Here is a 16997-nt window from a genome sequence, read left to right on the forward strand (position 1 = left end):
CGCGGCTCTGGGTCCCTTGTGAATCACTTTATTTTCACTGCTGCGGAGAGTAGGAGTGAAAATACCATTAAGTTGAAATCACTCGAGAACTACATATGGCTCTAGATATATCTGTACAGTCTACCAGTATATATACACATTATATATAAATATATACATAGGGTCTCCGGGTTTAAGGTTGAAACCTGTCGAACCCAACAAAGCCCACTGGAGGAAGAGTTGGAGAAGAGACTTTTTATTCTTTAAAAACAAAAAACGCAACCAGCTCGAATTAGCACAGGGGTTCAACGATCCTTCCAGCGCTGGCTGCAGCCCAGCTCTGGTGCATGCAGGGCACTTGGGGAGGGGGCTCCCTGCAGGGAACGTCCCCGTCCCCACCCCCTTCCCGGTGAGCGGGGCACGGTGCCCGTCCGTGCCCGCCCCAGAGAAGGGTGATTTTTGGTGGCTGAACACCAAGGAGGTAATGGCTGGTCTCTTTGGTTTATTGCTTTACTGCTTATTTTGATGATTTTTTTTTTTCCCCCTCTGATGCTCGGCCTTAAATCTAAATCCTGAGAATCGGGAAGAAGAAAAAAAAAAGAGAATAACCCCTCTAAACCCGGACACCCTATATATGCAGGTACGGCTATCCAAGAGGGAAGCGATACATGTGGAAACGGGGAGGGGAGGGGATAAAAAAACAGCTTTTCCGAAGGAATAATTCTTCCCTTTTCCTTCCCTTTCCTTTTTTTAAACACAACAACAAAAACACGAGCAAACCAAAAAAAAACACCCAACCCACAAGGCAAAACCAGACGCGCGCGTTCGGCTGGAGAAAGCGACGGGGCGAGGGGGGCGCGGGGAGCAGAGGGGTCGTGAGAGCGGAGCGGGGATGGCGAGGGGTCACCCGGCCCCGGGGGGGGGGTGGCAGGATGCGGGGGCTGAAATTTGGCAAGGGGGGGATGCAGGAGGGGGGCTGCTCTCACCAAAATAAACCCCGCAGGGAGCAGGAGCCCGGGGGCAGCCCACTTGCGCATCGCCTCCTGCCAAATTTCCACCGGCCCCAGGAGCCGGGGAGCCCCCGGAGCGAGGCAGAGCGGAGGCTGGAGCCTCCCCAAAAGCTCGAGGCTGCCTCGGCCCGGTCCTGGGACGTGGCTCCGACCACGAGGTGTCGTTGCCGGTCCTGCCCGGCGGTGCCAGCCCCGGTCCCCGCTCCCCGAGCCGGCCGGGGGACGAAGGACCTCGGCGGGGACCTGGCACCACCCTCCCCGGGCAGCCCTGCTCCATCACGCTTTGGTTTCTGGGTTTATTTTTATTTATTTATTTATTTTTTATTATTTTTTTCCCTAGGGATCCACGGGTGGAGGTGGCCCCGGGACCCACCCGGTGTGATGGGAGGTGGTCCCGTGGGCACGCAGCCCCCCGGGCTTCCCAAAGAGGGGCTGTGCCCGGCTCTGGTGCGCGCTGCGGTGCCAAGCACCGGGATGCGGCCGTCCCCAGGAGGGCTGGATTTTAGGATTTTGGGGGTTTGGTGTTTGTGCAGCCTGTGGCTGCCTCTGAGCTGATGCAGCAGCTCCATCCCAGGGCCCTGTGCTAGCTGTCCTGCTGCTCAGCTCACTCCGACCCTATCACTTCAGCTCCATCAGGAGATGCTTTGGGACCAAGATGGGACCTCCCAAACCTCGGCCAGGTCAAGGGGGGAGACAGAGCCAGCTCCAGAGCTGGCCAGGGTCCGGGCAGGCGAGGCAGGGCTGATGCTGTGACCTGGGACAGCCTCTGCACCACGGTGCCATCCTGCAGCCAACACTCCCCAAGGAGGCAGAAGCCACACAAGCCCACAGCCACTGCAGGCAAGGAAAGGTGGGGACACGAGAGGGACGGAGAGGCAGGGTGTGAGCAGGGGGAGAGGGAGGCAAAGGGGGTCCCGAGTGCCAAACGCCGACGGGGGGGGGTCGAGTCTCTGTGCAAAGCCAAGTCCTGGGAGAGGCGCGCGGGGCTAGAAAACCACGGACTGCAGGAGGCGGAAACACATCATCAGGTCCAAGGGGATGGGGGGCTTCAGCAGGTTCCCGTCCAGCCGCAGGTACCGGAGCCGGGGCACGCTGTCCAGGTCGGAGGGGGAGAAGTCCTGGATGGACATCAGCGAGGTGGGGCAGATCTGCGTCCCGTTGATTTCTGCGGGGAGAGAAGGAAAAGCAGGGTGAGGGTTAGGGAAGGCAGAGAGGGATGCCAGAGACCCCCCCTCCCTGCTCAGCTGTCCCCCTCCTCCTGGGGTCACCCCCAAAATGGGGTTGCTTTGCTACCGAGGGGGGGATCCCCAGCCTCTCCCAGAAGGCAGGGGCAGCCCCAGGGTCCCAGCAAGAGGAAAATCTTGCTTTTGTTGGGAAATGAAGGAGGTCACGCTCAGCCAAAGCAAGGGGAGGAATACGGAGCCATTTGAGAGAGAAAAGGGATCGCCACAAATGTGAAACCTGCCTAGCAAGGGCCAAGCCATCAAAAAGCTCCCCCTAAAACCTGCTCCAGCACCATTACACCGGAGATAACATTAATAACCGCTGATCCGGCGTGTTGCCTGCTTCTGGATTTCCATACATTTCTCCCCACCCCAGGGTCTGCATTACAGGAAATAAAAAAAAAACATTAAAAAGAAAAGAAAATGGGGATTCTTATGTCATTACCCAACCCCAGGGACTGAAATCTTATAAAAGCTGGGTTTAAAAAAAAAAAAAAAAAAGATGGAAGATGGAAAGGAGGTGGACGACCACGCAGGCATCTCTCCATGGGCAGCCCCAGCAGGACCTGGTACCCGTACGAGTGCTCCGAGCCAGCAGCAGCCCCCACCTTCACCCCCCATCCCCTTTGAGACAGTTTGGAGTTGCTTAACCCAAAACCAGGCACTTATCAATGTTCCTTTTCCCTGGGAACTGACTCCAGTGAACCCCTCCAGAGAAGGGATGTGGTTTTGTACGGGTTTTGCCCCCTCTCCCTGGCACCACATCCCACCACGCCATCAGCGCTTGGCTCCAGAGGAGCCTGTTTCTCGCTCGTCCCATCCCAGCTGATGCTGCAGTCAGTGCAGGAGCCCCCTGTTAAAGCCATGCTGAAATTTTACATCTCCTCCTCAGCAGCGGGCTGCTTTTGCACGTGAAGCCACACGCCATCACCTCCCAATAAACACCACCACATGTCAAAGTGCTCGTGTCACACCGTGGGCTGGGACCAGCACCCTGCCTGGTGTCTGCTTCCCAAAACAAGTGATGCCTCGTGCAGTTCCTGCAGCCGCGTAAAACCACTACAACCAGAGGTACAAAAGCCCAGCTTGCTTTCCTCGAAGCACGTGGAGGGTTCCTGGCAGGAGCGCTGCATTCCTGCTCCCCTGCCGACAGCAAGGACTGCAGGCTGCTGGCCCTCTAAACGCAGAAACATCTGGGGTGACCAGGAATGGGGCTCTGTCTTCTTTTCTAATGTGCTGGCTGGCTTCGCACATTTCGCAGGCCAGCACCTCTCCCATGAAGTTGCTGTGCTTCGCCTGGAATGGTGTGAAACTGCCCCGCTTGGCTTGCCAAGACAACCTCCATCGCAGCCCTGTTCTCCCTGTTCCTTCCTCTGCGAGGCTCAGCTCGGGAGCTAAGCTGGGTTATTTCTAACCATCTTGACTGTGTGTTTGGCATCTGTTCTTAAAATATGTGCACAGCCTCTCCTTTTTAAATATCCCTACTTCTGAGCCTTGCTGGGGAAGCAACTATTTAGATGGCAGGTAGCCCCCAAAAAGAGCTGCCCATGGCAATGAATGAGAAAAGCCCTGAAGCAGCATGGGGGATGTAGCCTTGGTCCTCTACTACCACCCTAATTCTTGGATTATCCTTCCCCATCCGCAAATCCATCCTCTGCAGGGCCTCGCTTGCCTACAGAAAATCCCCATCTCATCTCACCATTGCATCCCCTTTTGAAAAGATCACACCCTACTGGGTTAAAAAATGCGCTTTTAAAACAAAACGCTTCCCATCCCCAAGCCTATCCATTCCCCGAGCCGCTCCCCGGCCTCCCGACGTGCCAACAGGACTCACTTTCAATGGAGTTGTTGTTCAGGTAGAGGTGCTCCAGCTTGGGGCTGATGAAAGGGACGTTGGTGAGCTTGTTGTGGGCCAGGTGCAGCACCAGCAGGTTGGTGAGGTTGAAGGAGTTCTTGGGGAGCCCCTTGTCGGAGATCTGGTTGTAGTTGAGCCGGATGAAGGCCAGGTTGGGAAACTCCTTGAAGTAGTCGCTCGGGATGTCCTCGATGTTGTTCCTGTCCAGGAAGAGCTGGTGGATGGCGTTGGGCACGCCGGGGGGCATTTTCCTCAGGATGTTGTGGGCGAGGTTGAGTTGCATGAGGTTCTTGAGTCCCTTGAAGGTGTTTTTGTTGAAGACCCCGTCACTGAGCTTGTTGTGGTGCAGGTCCAGGAGCACCAGGTTCTCCAGCTTGTTGAAGACCCCGGCAGGGATCTTGGAGATCTGGTTCCTGCTCAGCCGCAGCTGCTCCAGGTTGGGCGGCAGGAAGGCGGGCACCTCCTTCAGCTGGTTCTTCTCCATGTAGAGGAAGATGAGGTTTTCCAGCTTCTCCAGGACCCTCCTGTCCACCTTGCGGATGCGATTGTTGTCCAGGTTGACCCATTTCAGCCCCGTGGCGTTCCTGAAGGACTCCTCCGGGAGGTCGTCGATGAAGTTGTTCTGGAGGTAGAGGTAGTGGATGCGGGGCGGGATGATGGGCACCTTCCGCAGATTGCGGCTGTCACAGTACAGGGCAGAGGGGAAGTCCGGGGGGCAGTAGCATTCCCGGGGGCAGTCGGGGAAGACGGAGGGGGGACCAGGAGGCAGGGGTGGGGGCAGCTCGGTGGGCTCGACGGGCTCCTCGGGCTCGATGGGCTCGGGAGGCGGGCGGGTGGGTTTCCGTGGGGGCTTCCTCCGCTGCCCGCTCACCTCCGAGATCAGCACGAGAACGAGTGGGAGAAGCAATCTGAAGGCCACCTTCATGGTCCAGATGTTTGCCTGAGGGAGGCAACAAGAGGTGGGTTAGGAAGCACCCGATTTAGGCACCGCATCGCCTCCCGTTGCCGCTCTCTCTGCCAGTGGGAGCTTACCCCACATCTCTGCCAGCAGCCTGCTATTTTCTCTCCTTCCCCTTGGAAGTTATCTTTACTTCCAACCCCTCTCTTGAGCATGAGTCACTGAGATCCCCTCTCCCTGGCTCAGCTTTATGCCATTGTGGGGGGGGGTTGCCTTTTTTCCAGTTTCATTTATTTTGAGCGTTGGATTTTATTTATTTATTTTGGCTTTTTAAAGAACAGCCCATGGATGAGGGAAGAGTCACCTACATACAAGCCACAGAAAGGAGTTCAGGGGTAATTCCACTCCTTCAGCATCGAGCTGCACAAGGGTCCTAAAACTGCAAGGAAAACGGGTGATAAATCTGGCAAAGGACAAGGCAAGGGGTCAGGAAAAGAGGAACGGAGAGCAGAAATGCTCTGGCCAGCGGGAAGCAAGACAACGATGGGCCAGGAGGGGACATTTTCCTGCTCTGAGCCCCAGCATCCCTTCAGCTTCCACAGAGAGATGTCCCCAGCAATGGGCAGGAGCCCTGCTGCCGCTGCGCCCTCTCCCAGAAGGATGGATTGCCCCTTCAGAGGCCTTGATGGATTAGGGTTAATTTTGCTCTCGAGCCAAAAAATCAATGATTCAGCAACAAATTGGCTGAGCAACAGTGTCGGAAGGCCAGCAGCAGTTAGCAGAGCAGTGAAGATGGATAGCGTTGTGCTTCAGGGACCAGGCTTTAATGCAGGACGGCACGCTTCCAAGGCTGCGTGATAGAAGGGACATTTGCAAGATTGCACATGGGCCCTACCAAAGGTGTTTGGCTAGACAGCTCCCTGTGCTGCCCAAATAAGTGATCCATCACCTCCAGTCCCACTGCAGGGTGTCGGGCTGGTAATTTAGGGGGAGTCCCAGTAGAAGTGGGAGATCTGGGGGGATCGGGCAAGGCCTCTGCTTGCTCCAGGGGGCCCCTCCTGGACACCAGCCCACCACACACACCACCTCTCCCCCTCTTGACCACATCCTGATTTCTGTGGTTGTCACCAAGCCCGGGGAGGCTTCCTATCCCATCCCTGCCCTCCCTGCTGCTGCCTGGAGCAGCAGCAACCTTCCCTGCATAGCTCCTGCTGGTTGCTCTCCAGCTGGCAGCTTGGAGGGTGGAGGAACCCAGCGCCTTGCAGACGAGCTCCCCAGAAAGCCCCGTGCAGAAGGTGCTTTGGATGCTCCCCGGACCAGCTGGAGCAGGCCAGGCTCTGTGCTTTCTGGGCAGGCAGCAGATCCCCGGGGGTGTTCACCAGGCTTTTCCCAGCCGTATTTGGCACCCCAGCAGGAGCAGAGCCGAGCTGGATGCACGGCGAGGCAGATGGAGGAGCTCAGCAGAGCCAGGGTGGGAAGGAGAAGTGAGTGAGGTGAGACAGGGAGGGAGGAAGACAAGACCAGGAGGAGGATGGATCTCCCGGGCTAACTGAGCGGCTGCTGCAGGAGCCATCGCAGCTGGGATGGATGGCAGCGTGGGGCACAAGCTTTTGGTGATGCTGGAGCTAAAATCAGGCTGCCTCGGGCTGCACCCACCCCCAAGCCCCCTCCTGCTGCCTTTCCCTGGCATAGAAATGCCTTCCCAGGTACCCCCCAGCACAGCAACCCCGTTTCCATTGCAGCCTCCCACCAGCGCCCGCATCCCACCCGCGGAGCCCGGAGGGACCCTCAGTGGGTGCTGCCCCCAGCCCCTGGGGCCGTGCCAGCCCCGCTCCCTTTGAAGCGATCCCACGCATTCCTGGGGCTCAAAGGAATTGACTTTCTCCATGAAAAGATCCTGTTCTCACCCCCCCACCCCCCAGGCCCAGCCTCGTACTTTCCTTTTTGTCTCGCTCGGCTCCCATCTGGCTCTGTTTAACCCTACAAGCCTCCCATGCCTGCTGTTTTCAATCAGAGCTCTGGCATCTCGCTGGGGGAAGGGAGGAACGGGGAGGGGGGAAAGAGCAACGGGGCTCGAGCCCTGCCAGATATTCAGCTCAGCAGTACTGCAGTCAGTCCCCTTCGGGGATGTACGTGCGTGCTCCCGTGTTGTCAGAGGACAGATTCAGCAGCAGGCTGCAGAGAACAGACAAAATTCGCCGCACGTGGGCCCCTCCCTGGCCCCGCAGCATCCCGGCTCCTCTCCCAGCCACGTCCCCTCCCTGCACACCCTCTCCCCCCCACCTCATCCCAGACCTTTTCTGTAGGATTTTGCATCAGCTCCAAAACTCGGACCTGGATTTTCACACCCACAAAGCCCAGGGGAGCTGGGGGGGGGGGGGGGGGGGGGGGGGCTGAGGTCTGCATTTGGCTGGTTGCGGAGGGAGGAGGCAGCTGGGATGCAAAATTCCAGCCAGCGCTCGCCACGGTCCAGGATTTCGGCTCCCTCCTCCTGCAGAGCACGGCTCCGTGCGGAGCAATGTCACCACGATGGTGGAGGACAAGGCAGCAGCGTCACCCTGTCAGGCTCAGGAGCTGGCTCAGCTCTTGACCCTTTCAGAAGCCACCTGGCACACGTGCACGGATGCCCATGCAGCTGTGCCATCCCCTCTGTGTGAGGTTTTAGAGCTGCGGATGTTGCAGGACTCTGCTTATAGCAGAAATAGTCACGGAGCCAGAAATTCAAATGGCAGCATCACGTGCCATTTGTCGGCACAGAAGGGAAGTGTCAGAAGGCAGACGCAACCCCTCCTATCCGCCGCGCCGCCTGCAACCCACTGCCACGTCCCTATGGGGATGGGACCACAGCCTGTGGGACCACAGCCTGCCCATGGTGGCCAGGCAGGGGGCCAGGCTGCCAGCACCACTGCAGCCCCTTGTGCTGCCTGTCCCCACCGGCTGCACCCCGCAAAGCCACAAGCAAGGAGCCTGAGGCAGTCACAAGCTTTACGGTCGCCTCCAGCACGCTGGAAGGTTCAAAGCCGGCTCTCCCTGGACGCAGCGCCGTTGGCAGCCTGTTCTCCGTCGACTTTCACACAGTTGAATGTACTGGCGCGAATGCAAGAAGCAGATTTCTAAGTCCCACGCCCTGATCCTGCACGAGCACTGGCTGCTGAACCCGCGGCACGGCGCCCGCTCTGCAAATGCCTCCCCTCGACCTTTCCCACCGGTCCCCTACGGGCAGGGCAGCTCAAATCCCGGGTACCCCGAGGAATCCCTGCAGCTGGAATTAAGTTAAATCACGAAGCAGCGAGTGCATTCAGAAAACTAACTGCTCGGTGTGAGGAAAAGACTCAACTCATGAGCTAAATCTGCTCAGACACCTCCTGGGCTGAGCAGCTTGGCCCAGGTGCAAGACCACAGCACCCAGCAGATGCCAGCCTGGATTTTCCCGGGAGAGGCAGCTGCACACTCACTCACCCTGTTACAATTGACAAAAATGCAGCACAACAGCTGGAAATTCCAGCCCCGGATGCCGCCGGTGGTTGCTTTCCCAACAGTTTATCTTTGTTGCATCTCGCTAACCCATAGCTCCCAAGCAGCACCCGCCGATGGCGCGGCGACTGGTGCCAAGGGCAGGCAAAAATCACAGCTGCTGGGGGAAGAGGGAGCCTTGCAAAGGTCATCGGGGGATTTACCCCAGGCAGAAGTCACAACGCTCTCCCTTGGGTGCCCCCTGCCCTCCCCACCTCCTCCTGCAGCCGTTGGACATGCCGAGGGTGGCAGCTGGCTCTGGGCAACTGTCCCTGACGGATCTAGGACCCCTGCTCCTGTAAAAGTGCCAGGGGGAAAAAAGGAGCCTTTGGCTTTGGGGAAGTGAGGGCAAAGCCTTGGTGGCTGGACCAGGGACTCCTTCTAGCCCATTGCCTGCAGCCCTTCACAGCTCTCCCACTGCTGCCTCCGGCCCGCATCACACCTCTGCCCCCCCCGCCCCCCCCCCCCCCGGCTGGAAAACGCCCCCAGCCTCACTGGGAACCTGCGAGCTAAAGCAGAACAAGGAAGGCAACCTAAAAATAACCCAAAGGAGCCAGCAAAGCTCGCCTGTTGGCCTCCCTCCGCCTCCAGCTGCCGTAACAGCCCATTAGCCTCTCTGCAAGAGTCTGGGTCTGCTCAGCTGGAACCGAAACAGGGAGCCCTTTATCCAGCAGTGCTGGGAATGCTGGAAAAAGGCTAAACGCGGTGCAAGCCTGTCCTCCGAGGGGAAGGCAGACACCCGCACGTCCCCCGGGCACCCTGGGGAGCACTGATGCAACGAGCCACTCCTCTCACCCTTCCCTAGCACTTTCCCAGCCGCAGTCTGTCTGCCTGGCTGGGACCGGAGCCGGCACGCAGCCGAGGGCCCCCGCTGCATTTCTCCTCGTGACGTGTCCATGCAGGACACGGGGGTCCCAGGGGACCTGCCGCAGCCCTGCTGGAAAGCAGCTCAGACACGCTCGTGAGCAACATTTCTGGGCTCAGCTCGAGGGCTGCGAGATGCTGCCTGGTCCCTGCGTCCCTCTGCGTGCCAGCAGCATTTCCTCACCATTCCACAGCCACCAGACTCCTTGAAAAAGGCTCGCCACGTTCACTGCAACCTCCTCCCAGCTGGAGGGCCCGTGGGAAGGCAGCGAGCACCTCTGCTGCCTTCCTCTGCCAGCAATTCCTCCTCCTCCTCCTCCAGCACCGCATGTCCCAGCCCTTCCTGGGGCTGCCTCCGGCTCAGCCCGCCCGCGGACCCCTTGCCACACACGGGGCAGCAGCTGAGCACCCACGAAAACAAATCACGGGAGAAAACACTTCCAAAGAGCTCGCAGCTCAGCCTCGAGCCTGCCCCACGCCCCCCTCCTCCCCTCCCAGCAGATACCTCGTGCCAGCCCCTCCAGCTCTGCTTTCTCTACAAGTTGGGAACCGCTGGCTGATGCTTTATCAGCTCCTTCTGCCTCATCCCTCCCTTCCAGCCTCTTCCCAAGGCAGAGGAAACCTCCCACAGCTGTGCTTTTATCCCTTCCCAGGTGGAAGCACTCAGTCCCTCGCCCCGCCGGCAGGCATGGACACCCAGCACGCCGCGCTGGCTCGATCCTGCTCGGTGCGGGGCTGGTCCAGGAGCAGCTCCTTCCCCGAGGCAGCGCCGCGGCTCGCAGGATGCTGTCGGCCGAGCACCACATAAGGCAGGCCCCGCGATCACAGGCTCCCAGGAAAGTTTCCAAGCCTTCATGTGCTGCGTGCTTTGCCTCCGGCTGCCAAGAGGATGAATTTTTTTTGCTTTTCGCCCTGGGGATGCTTTTCCTAAAAGCACACAGCTCTCAAACAGGAGGGGAAGGGAGGGTTCGGGATAAAGATGAGTCTATTCTGTGCACCGAAACATTTCCCCAGGACTTGAGCGAACGTCGCTGCCCCACTGCCTCCTCCCTCGTCTCCTGCCTCTGCTGGAGCAGACACAAAGAGCCGGCTCCCAGCCGTGCCTCTCCCCACGGCGGGGCTGGGGGGGGCTGCGCCTCCCTGCAGCTGGCTCAAAGCTGGCTGAGCGGGGTGGCAAAACGGGCGCTACGTGCCCCGGGAACGGGATCCGGGCTCTGCCTTTTGGGTGGGGGCACAGGGCTCTGCCGCTGAAACTCAGAAAACCTCGCTGGACATCACCCCTGGGGCACCATGAAGTTGTGTGGCTGCGCTGTGCCACCTGGCTCACCGCCCGGGACCCTCAGCAGCCCCCTGCCCCGTTCCCCTGCAGCCCCCTGCCCCGTTCCCCTGCAGACCCCGCTGGAAACCAGGAGCTCAGCACCCCGGTGCCCGCGGTGCACGAAGCGCCGGGAGCAGCCCCAGCTCCGGAGGTGTGCGCTCTCCTCCCAGCCTCTCTCCCCCTCCTCGCACGCTTTTCCTGCTGCTTTCCCAGGCAGGGGATTGCCCTGGGCACGGCTCAGGCTGCGCAGCCCCCCCGTCTCCCCCCAGCTCTCCTACCAGGCTGGAGAGCAAGACCCGAGCCTGTGTGTGGTTGGGAGCGTGGGTCGGAGCAGGGGGGGACCAGGGGGTCCTCGCTCGCCCCCACAGAAAGCGCCTGGCAGCAGCCCCAACGCCGCCGCGCACGGGACTTTCTTCTGGCTCGCAGCCCCTTCCACCCCCAGCCTTTCCCCATGCTGAGCAGAACTCCTGCGAAATAAAAGGGAAAAGGGGAAGGAAACAAAAGACTCCAGCTGCTGAAGAACAGAAAACCCAACAGAGGAGAGAGAAAAGGACCGGCAAACGCCGCTGTGCGTGTAAGAGAGGCCGGAGAGGGCAGGAGCGTCGTGGACCAGTGCAGCATCCAGGCTCGACCAGGCAAGGCGAGAAGAGCCTCAGGGGAAAGCACCTGCCCACAGCTTACCTGCGTGCACCTCTCCCTCCTCCTGCCTCTTATTAATCCCCAAGACAATTTCTCTCTGGCTGTCTCCCTCCTCCTCCTCCTCCTCCTCTCGGCACCGCGGCTCCGCCACGAGCGAGCGTTGGCCGAGCGCGGCGCGCGGGGGTTTTGTTCCTGGGAGCCGCTGGCCGAGGGTGGGTGGGAGCGCGGGAGGCGGAGGGCTGGGACGGAGGCGAGATGACAACAAAAACGTCTTTATCTGGCAGCCAAAGCGCTGCGGGCTCCGCCGCGCGCACATGGCCTGCCTGCCTGCCGGAGGGCTGGCGTTTAATAACAATTCCTTCTGCTGCGGAGGCTGCTCGGGGCCCGTGTTTAAAAACAAAGATAATTAATAATTGGAATAAGCCCTTCCCTTGCCGCGGCCCCTGCTCCGGGAGCGTGCGTGCTCGGGACGGCGTTTTCCAGCCACGCGTCTGCCTCGCGAGCCGGGGCTCGGCGCGTGCCACTGGGCTCCCTGCGATGTCCCCTGTGGGTGGGTGGCACGGCGTGGGGACGTCCAGCTGCCCCCCACCCTGCTCAGCCCCGTGCTGGGGTCTCTGCTCCTGTCTGGCAGACGGCACCCTGCGACACGATGTGGGTTTCATTCACTGCTGGCTGGAGTTGCCTTAATTTAAATCCCGATGATGTTTAATAAAGGGGAGAAAACGGAGCTGCAGTGGTGCAGGGCTGCTGGGTTTTACCTTCAGCTTCAGCCAGGTCCTGGGCTGGAAAACTGCTCTGCACGGAGGGGACGTGGCCGAGGGACCCCACTGCGGGGTCTGCAGGGGCTCGTGGAGCTCAGGGGGGACAATTCTGCTCCCAGGCAGGCTGGGACCTGGTGCACAGTCACAGCCCTATGGAACAGCCCGGGGCTGAGCAGGGGACCCCACAGGGCATCCCCATCCCGAGCACCCCTCGGGCAGATTTCAGACGGCAGGGGCTCTTCGCCCTCCCCACGAGCCGCCCTCCCTCCAGCCAAGCCGAAGTGCAGGAGGGGCCGGGAAACCCGAGCTGCTCATGGAAAACCCAGTCCAAACCCCACCGGAGGCTGGCAGCTGCCTGGGAGGGGCTGATCCTGCGTTCCCACACTTGGCTGACGGTGGCTACCAGCAGCAGCTTCAAACAGCCAAAATCAGAGCCTCAACCAAAGGTCCCAGCGGCTGGACTCTCCCATTTTGCCCTGCGCTCCCTGCGCCCCTTCTGTATATTCATTTCCAGCACGGTGGCTTTTCCCTTGCCCCAAAACTGGGGTCTTGCCGGTGACCAGCTCCCAGGAGCGAGCTGGGGCACCCAGATGCCTAAAACCCAGCAGGTAGCTGGAGGGTAAGGCAGGAAAGGAACAAAGAGAAACCACCTTGGGACTCCAAGTTGCTTAAACAAAGGGTCCTGGTGGAGACACGTGTTTGCCAGCTGGAAAAGGCTCAGAATCAATAGGAAAATAATACGCTCTTTTTCAGCATGGAGATTTACACCAATGGCTCTAAAAGTAGTCAGAAGTCCCCAAATCCAGCTAAATGTGGGCTGTGTCTCATGGCTTTTTTTTCCCCCTGCTATCTAATAGGTACTCAGCTGGGCACTGAGGGTTGCACAGGGGAAACTGAGGCACCAAAAGGGGCAGTTGATTGCACAAAAGCCTTCCTGCAAAGCCAGGCATGGAAACGTTTCATATTCCAGACTTTACCCACCGTGCTGTGAGAGCTGTGAAGCTGCTAACACAGCGCCCATTGCTGGGAAGCCCGAAAAACCTTTTGAAAATCTGGTGAGTACAAATTTTTCCCTCGGCCAAGAGACTTTGTTTGTTGAATTTTCTTCCTGCAGGAATTTCTCTCGGTGTCCAAGTCTCAAATCCACCTTCAAAGGCGTCCTGTTTAGCTTGTAAGCAGCAGCAGGCTGCAGCCTCCGGCCGTAGCACGCTCGCTTCGTTGCACGTCTGCAGAAAAACCCGGCCCTGCCCCTGCAAATGAAGGGGATGTTGGAGGGGGCCCGATGAAATACCCCTGCTCTCATGTTTTCTTGTCTCTGGGAGATGCCAGGTCCAGACGCAGCATCCCAGCCATCCCCATCCCCCTGGTGCCACCTCCCCTTGGCTCGTCCCCTCTTCCCGGCCGGCCCCGTTCCCTCTGCAGAGGTTTGCTGCAGAAATACCGCTCTGGTCTGGCGGAGGTAGGGGAGGAAATGTCTGAGCGTGAAAGCACCGGCAGGCAGAGCCAGGACCGCGAGGACGGCTTGTCTCAACCACGGGGAGCACAAGGGCCGGCCGTCAAGCAGGTAAATGGGAAGGGATGGGGTCTGCAGCGAGCCCCGAGGCTGCGCCCACCGGCCCCTTGGGTGCAGCGAGGCTTCGGCACCCGGCCCCTTCCACCGACCTGGCTGTGAATCCCCTGCAGCCACCCCACAGGAGGAAACAAGGAGCAGCAGAAGGGCTAAGGACGGGGATGTGAGCAAGTCTGGGGCAAAAAGCCCATTATAAGTGGTTACGGATGGTGGTTCCAGCCCTGAGGCTTTCAAGAAGGGGAAATTCGCAGCACTGGAGGCTTCTCAAACAGCACCAAGCAAAGGGCTGGCCCCAGACCAGGTCTGCCTTCCCCATGCAGCAGCCTGGGGTCCTCAGGAATAAGAGCTTAAAGTGGCTTTTCAGGCAGAGGAAGATGTTTATTCCTTGTGTTATTACGGCATCAGCCACCCCATCCCAAACCGAGCCTCCCCTGTGCTCGGTGCTGTACAAACACGGATGATTTACGGTGCGGCATTTCTTTCTGACAGCCAGTTCTTAAAAATCCCCTCAGAGAGCTAAACAAAAAATTAATTTCAGAAAGGAAAAAAAAAAAAAAAGCAGGAAACCCGAGCTGTCCCTGTGGCCACTTGGTTGGATCAGCGCGTGCTTTATGCGCAACGTCAAAGCAGCCTGCCCTCGCCCAGCACCCCGTGCCTCCATCCCCAGCACCTCTGACCCTCCCTGACCATGGGTGCTGCTGTGGGTGACCCAGGCAGAGCTGGTGTCATGGGAAGGAGCCACCAAGAAGGGTCAAGGGAGGCCCAGGGATCCCCCCAGAAGCAACCACCGGTGGTTCGGGACCACATCATGAGGGTGCTGAGCTGCTTTCCCAGGGAGCCGGAGCTCTTCTGGGGCTCTGTGTGTGCCCCCCCCAGCCTCTCCATGGGAAGCACAGGGTGCTGCCACCAGCACCGAGCGGCCACCAGCCTGGAGGACCAAATTCCACTTCCCCAGGCTCTCCGTGAGCCAGGGACAGGCTCCTGCCCTGCATCCCTGCGGCGGGGGGAGCACGCAGCAACCCCGTCACGCGAGAGCCGGAGGGCTGGGAAAGCATCCTCACAAGCCCGGGAGAAACATTTGGCTGCAAACAAAGCTCTGGAGGTGGAAGTGAGCGAAGGGGAAAAGTATGCTGCTCCGTAAGGCACGGATCCTGCCCTCCCAGCACCGGGATGCTGCGCGCTGCGCTCCCTCCCACGGCTGCATGCAGGGCAGGGGCAGAGCGCGCCTGCTCCGTGCCCGCAGTCCTGGCTGCAGCAAACATCTGGAGACACCCAAAAATGCTCCAGGAGCACGGCTGCAGGGGGGACACGTGCAAGATGCTTGAAACCCCCCATTGAACGAAGGATCTCCTAGCCCCAAGTGCTCCAGAGGCACAAAGTTGTGCGGGTTCAGCTCAGAGCTCAGCTGGGGAGGGCGCTTGGGTCACTTTGGTCACCCCAGCACAGGGACCCTGGTGCACACAAGGGAAGGAGGGCGAGAGGAGGAGGAGACGACCAGCATCGCTTCCTCGCAGCCGTGCACATTCCAAATCCCTTTCTCCCCAGCACATCCTGGCCTCGCCATCCACCCCTGAGCACCTCACGCTGCTTGGACCAGGGAGCAGAAACCCCACAGACCGGGACACTTCAATTCACCAGCTCAGACGGAGATAGATGGAGCCAGGCTGGAAAGAACAAGCTGCCCTCGCTTCTGAGGGAGAAACACGGCTGAGAAAGCCAGCTGACCTCTGCCCCAACCAGGTGTTTAAAAAAATAAAGAGTGGAAAAACAAGAAATAATTCTGTTTTGCATACAGCTGCTGGTTTGGTCATTAAATCCATGGGCAAATCTCCTCTGGAGAATGTCCTCAGCAGTCGGGTGCCCAAGCACAGGCGCTGCAGCAGCCAGGGAAGGGTTAGGGAATGGAAAACGCCTGCAAGCCTCTCACCCTCGGGGCAGGCTCCCTGTCCTGCAGCCCCCGCTGGAGCCAGCTGGAGGATTGCAAAGAGACGTGACGCTTTGGGACGAGCCAGCCCGGACCAGGACAGCCCCTGGAACTGGTCCTTGCCCAAGCTAGGGTCTGAGATAAAGATGCAAGGAGGAAGGGGATCTGCATCCCCCATCACCTGGAGAAACTGAGGCAGGAAGGAGCCCTGCGCTCACCCAGCTAGCTGCCTTTTCCTTTACGCAGCCCACATTATTTTCCAAGCCGTGCCAGGCTTTTATTTATGTTCCTTTTGCAGCCTTGGCACGGAGAGGCTGGCGCAAGCACGCACCAGCCCGAGCGCTCGCAGCCCAGCCCCGAGGTTTGTCCCCGCCCTGGTACCAAGCCCGCTGCCCTCACCCATGTTCACCCCATGGGGAGGGAGCAGTGCTTCCCGAGGGGCTGAGACCCCACAAACTCATTGTCAGGTCATCCCCAGGGAGCCTCGGCCCCCCCCCCCCCCCCGAATAAAAGCCAAAGCCCCGAGAGGGGCTGAAGCTGCGTGATGGGGACCAGCCTGGCATCGCGGTGCATGGGGACCCCATCCCCACCAAATGTCACAGACTGGTGACAGCGGAGCTATCCCCATCCCCAGGGTGGCCACAGCACGGCTGCCAGCCCACCTCGTTCCGCACTGGGACCACTGAGCCCCCCCAGCACCTTCCTCCCCCCATCTCACAGCTCCTGGGCTATTCTCGTGGCTGCTTTAAGTGCAGGGAGGGGATAGAGAATTCGTCAGACCTCACATTTCTCGGGGATTAAATCATCCGGCTCATTTCTCCGAGGGAGAGAAGTCCAAACCCCCTTTTTCTATTTTTTTTTTTCCTGCAGGGCCGAGCAGCCACTTATTAGCTCTTGGCAGCGGGGCACGGCGCGGGGCCAAGGGCTGCTGCACACATCAGCTCGTGGCTGCCGTGCTGGGGGGCTGGGAACTGTGGGGAAGGGTCCGGGACCCCGTCCCTCCTCAGGGTCCCCCCAGCACAGCCCCCGCCTGCAGGGAACCGCGTCCCCTCCTCTCCTGGGTCTCCATCCGCTCAGTTCTTCCCTGCTGGTTTAATGGCGGTTCACACCGGGGAGGACACGAGGACATCTCTTCCCCCTCTGCGAGGGCTGCGTCTGTCCAAGGACACAAGCAGCCTCCCCAAGGGGGGTGGGAAACAGCCCCCATCGCTCCCCATCTGGGCACGGTGCAGAGGTGCTGTGAAAAGAAGGAGCGGCCCCGTCTCTCCGCTCCGGGCTGACATTTTAAACAAGCACAGAGAAAAAGCGACCCCGGGTGCAGGCTCCTGCAGCTCGGGTTCAGCCCCGGGGCTGATCTCTGCCCCTGTGTAAGTCCGCTCCACCCCGGAGGCCCCATCTCACCACCTGCTGAGCAGAGGGGAAACTGAGGCACGTGCAGGAGGG

At 59.6% G+C, this 16997-nt stretch overlaps 1 protein-coding gene across 2 annotated transcripts; it reads right to left on the minus strand.

The window, feature by feature from the left end:
* Positions 1-6: 6 nt before the first annotated feature.
* Positions 7-11659, minus strand: PRELP (proline and arginine rich end leucine rich repeat protein). 2 transcript variants are annotated; one of them, XM_080568910.1, is made up of 3 exons: positions 11342-11659; positions 4047-5007; positions 7-2154 (listed from the first exon to the last, which is right to left on the minus strand). In XM_080568910.1, exons 2-3 carry the CDS (start codon positions 4990-4992, stop codon positions 1976-1978), a joined length of 1125 nt encoding a protein of 374 aa, XP_080425036.1. In that variant the 5' UTR covers positions 4993-5007; positions 11342-11659; the 3' UTR covers positions 7-1975. The 2 variants fall into 2 exon arrangements, with proteins under 2 accessions (XP_080425036.1, XP_080425037.1); XM_080568911.1 differs by lacking the exon at positions 11342-11659 and adding an exon at positions 9848-9983.
* Positions 11660-16997: the final 5338 nt, after the last annotated feature.

Source organism: Anser brachyrhynchus, assembly GCF_964034855.1.
Source record: "Anser brachyrhynchus genome assembly, chromosome: 27".
Classification (NCBI taxonomy): domain Eukaryota; kingdom Metazoa; phylum Chordata; class Aves; order Anseriformes; family Anatidae; genus Anser; species Anser brachyrhynchus.

Bases quoted from the DNA above. Each gene is read 5' to 3' on its own strand.
- PRELP (XM_080568910.1), bottom strand. From the start codon at position 4,992: ATGAAGGTGGCCTTCAGATTGCTTCTCCCACTCGTTCTCGTGCTGATC. The intron at 2,155-4,046 runs GTGAGTCCTGTT...CTCTCCCCGCAG, and splicing joins GAACAACAACTCCATTGAAA to AAATCAACGGGACGCAGATC.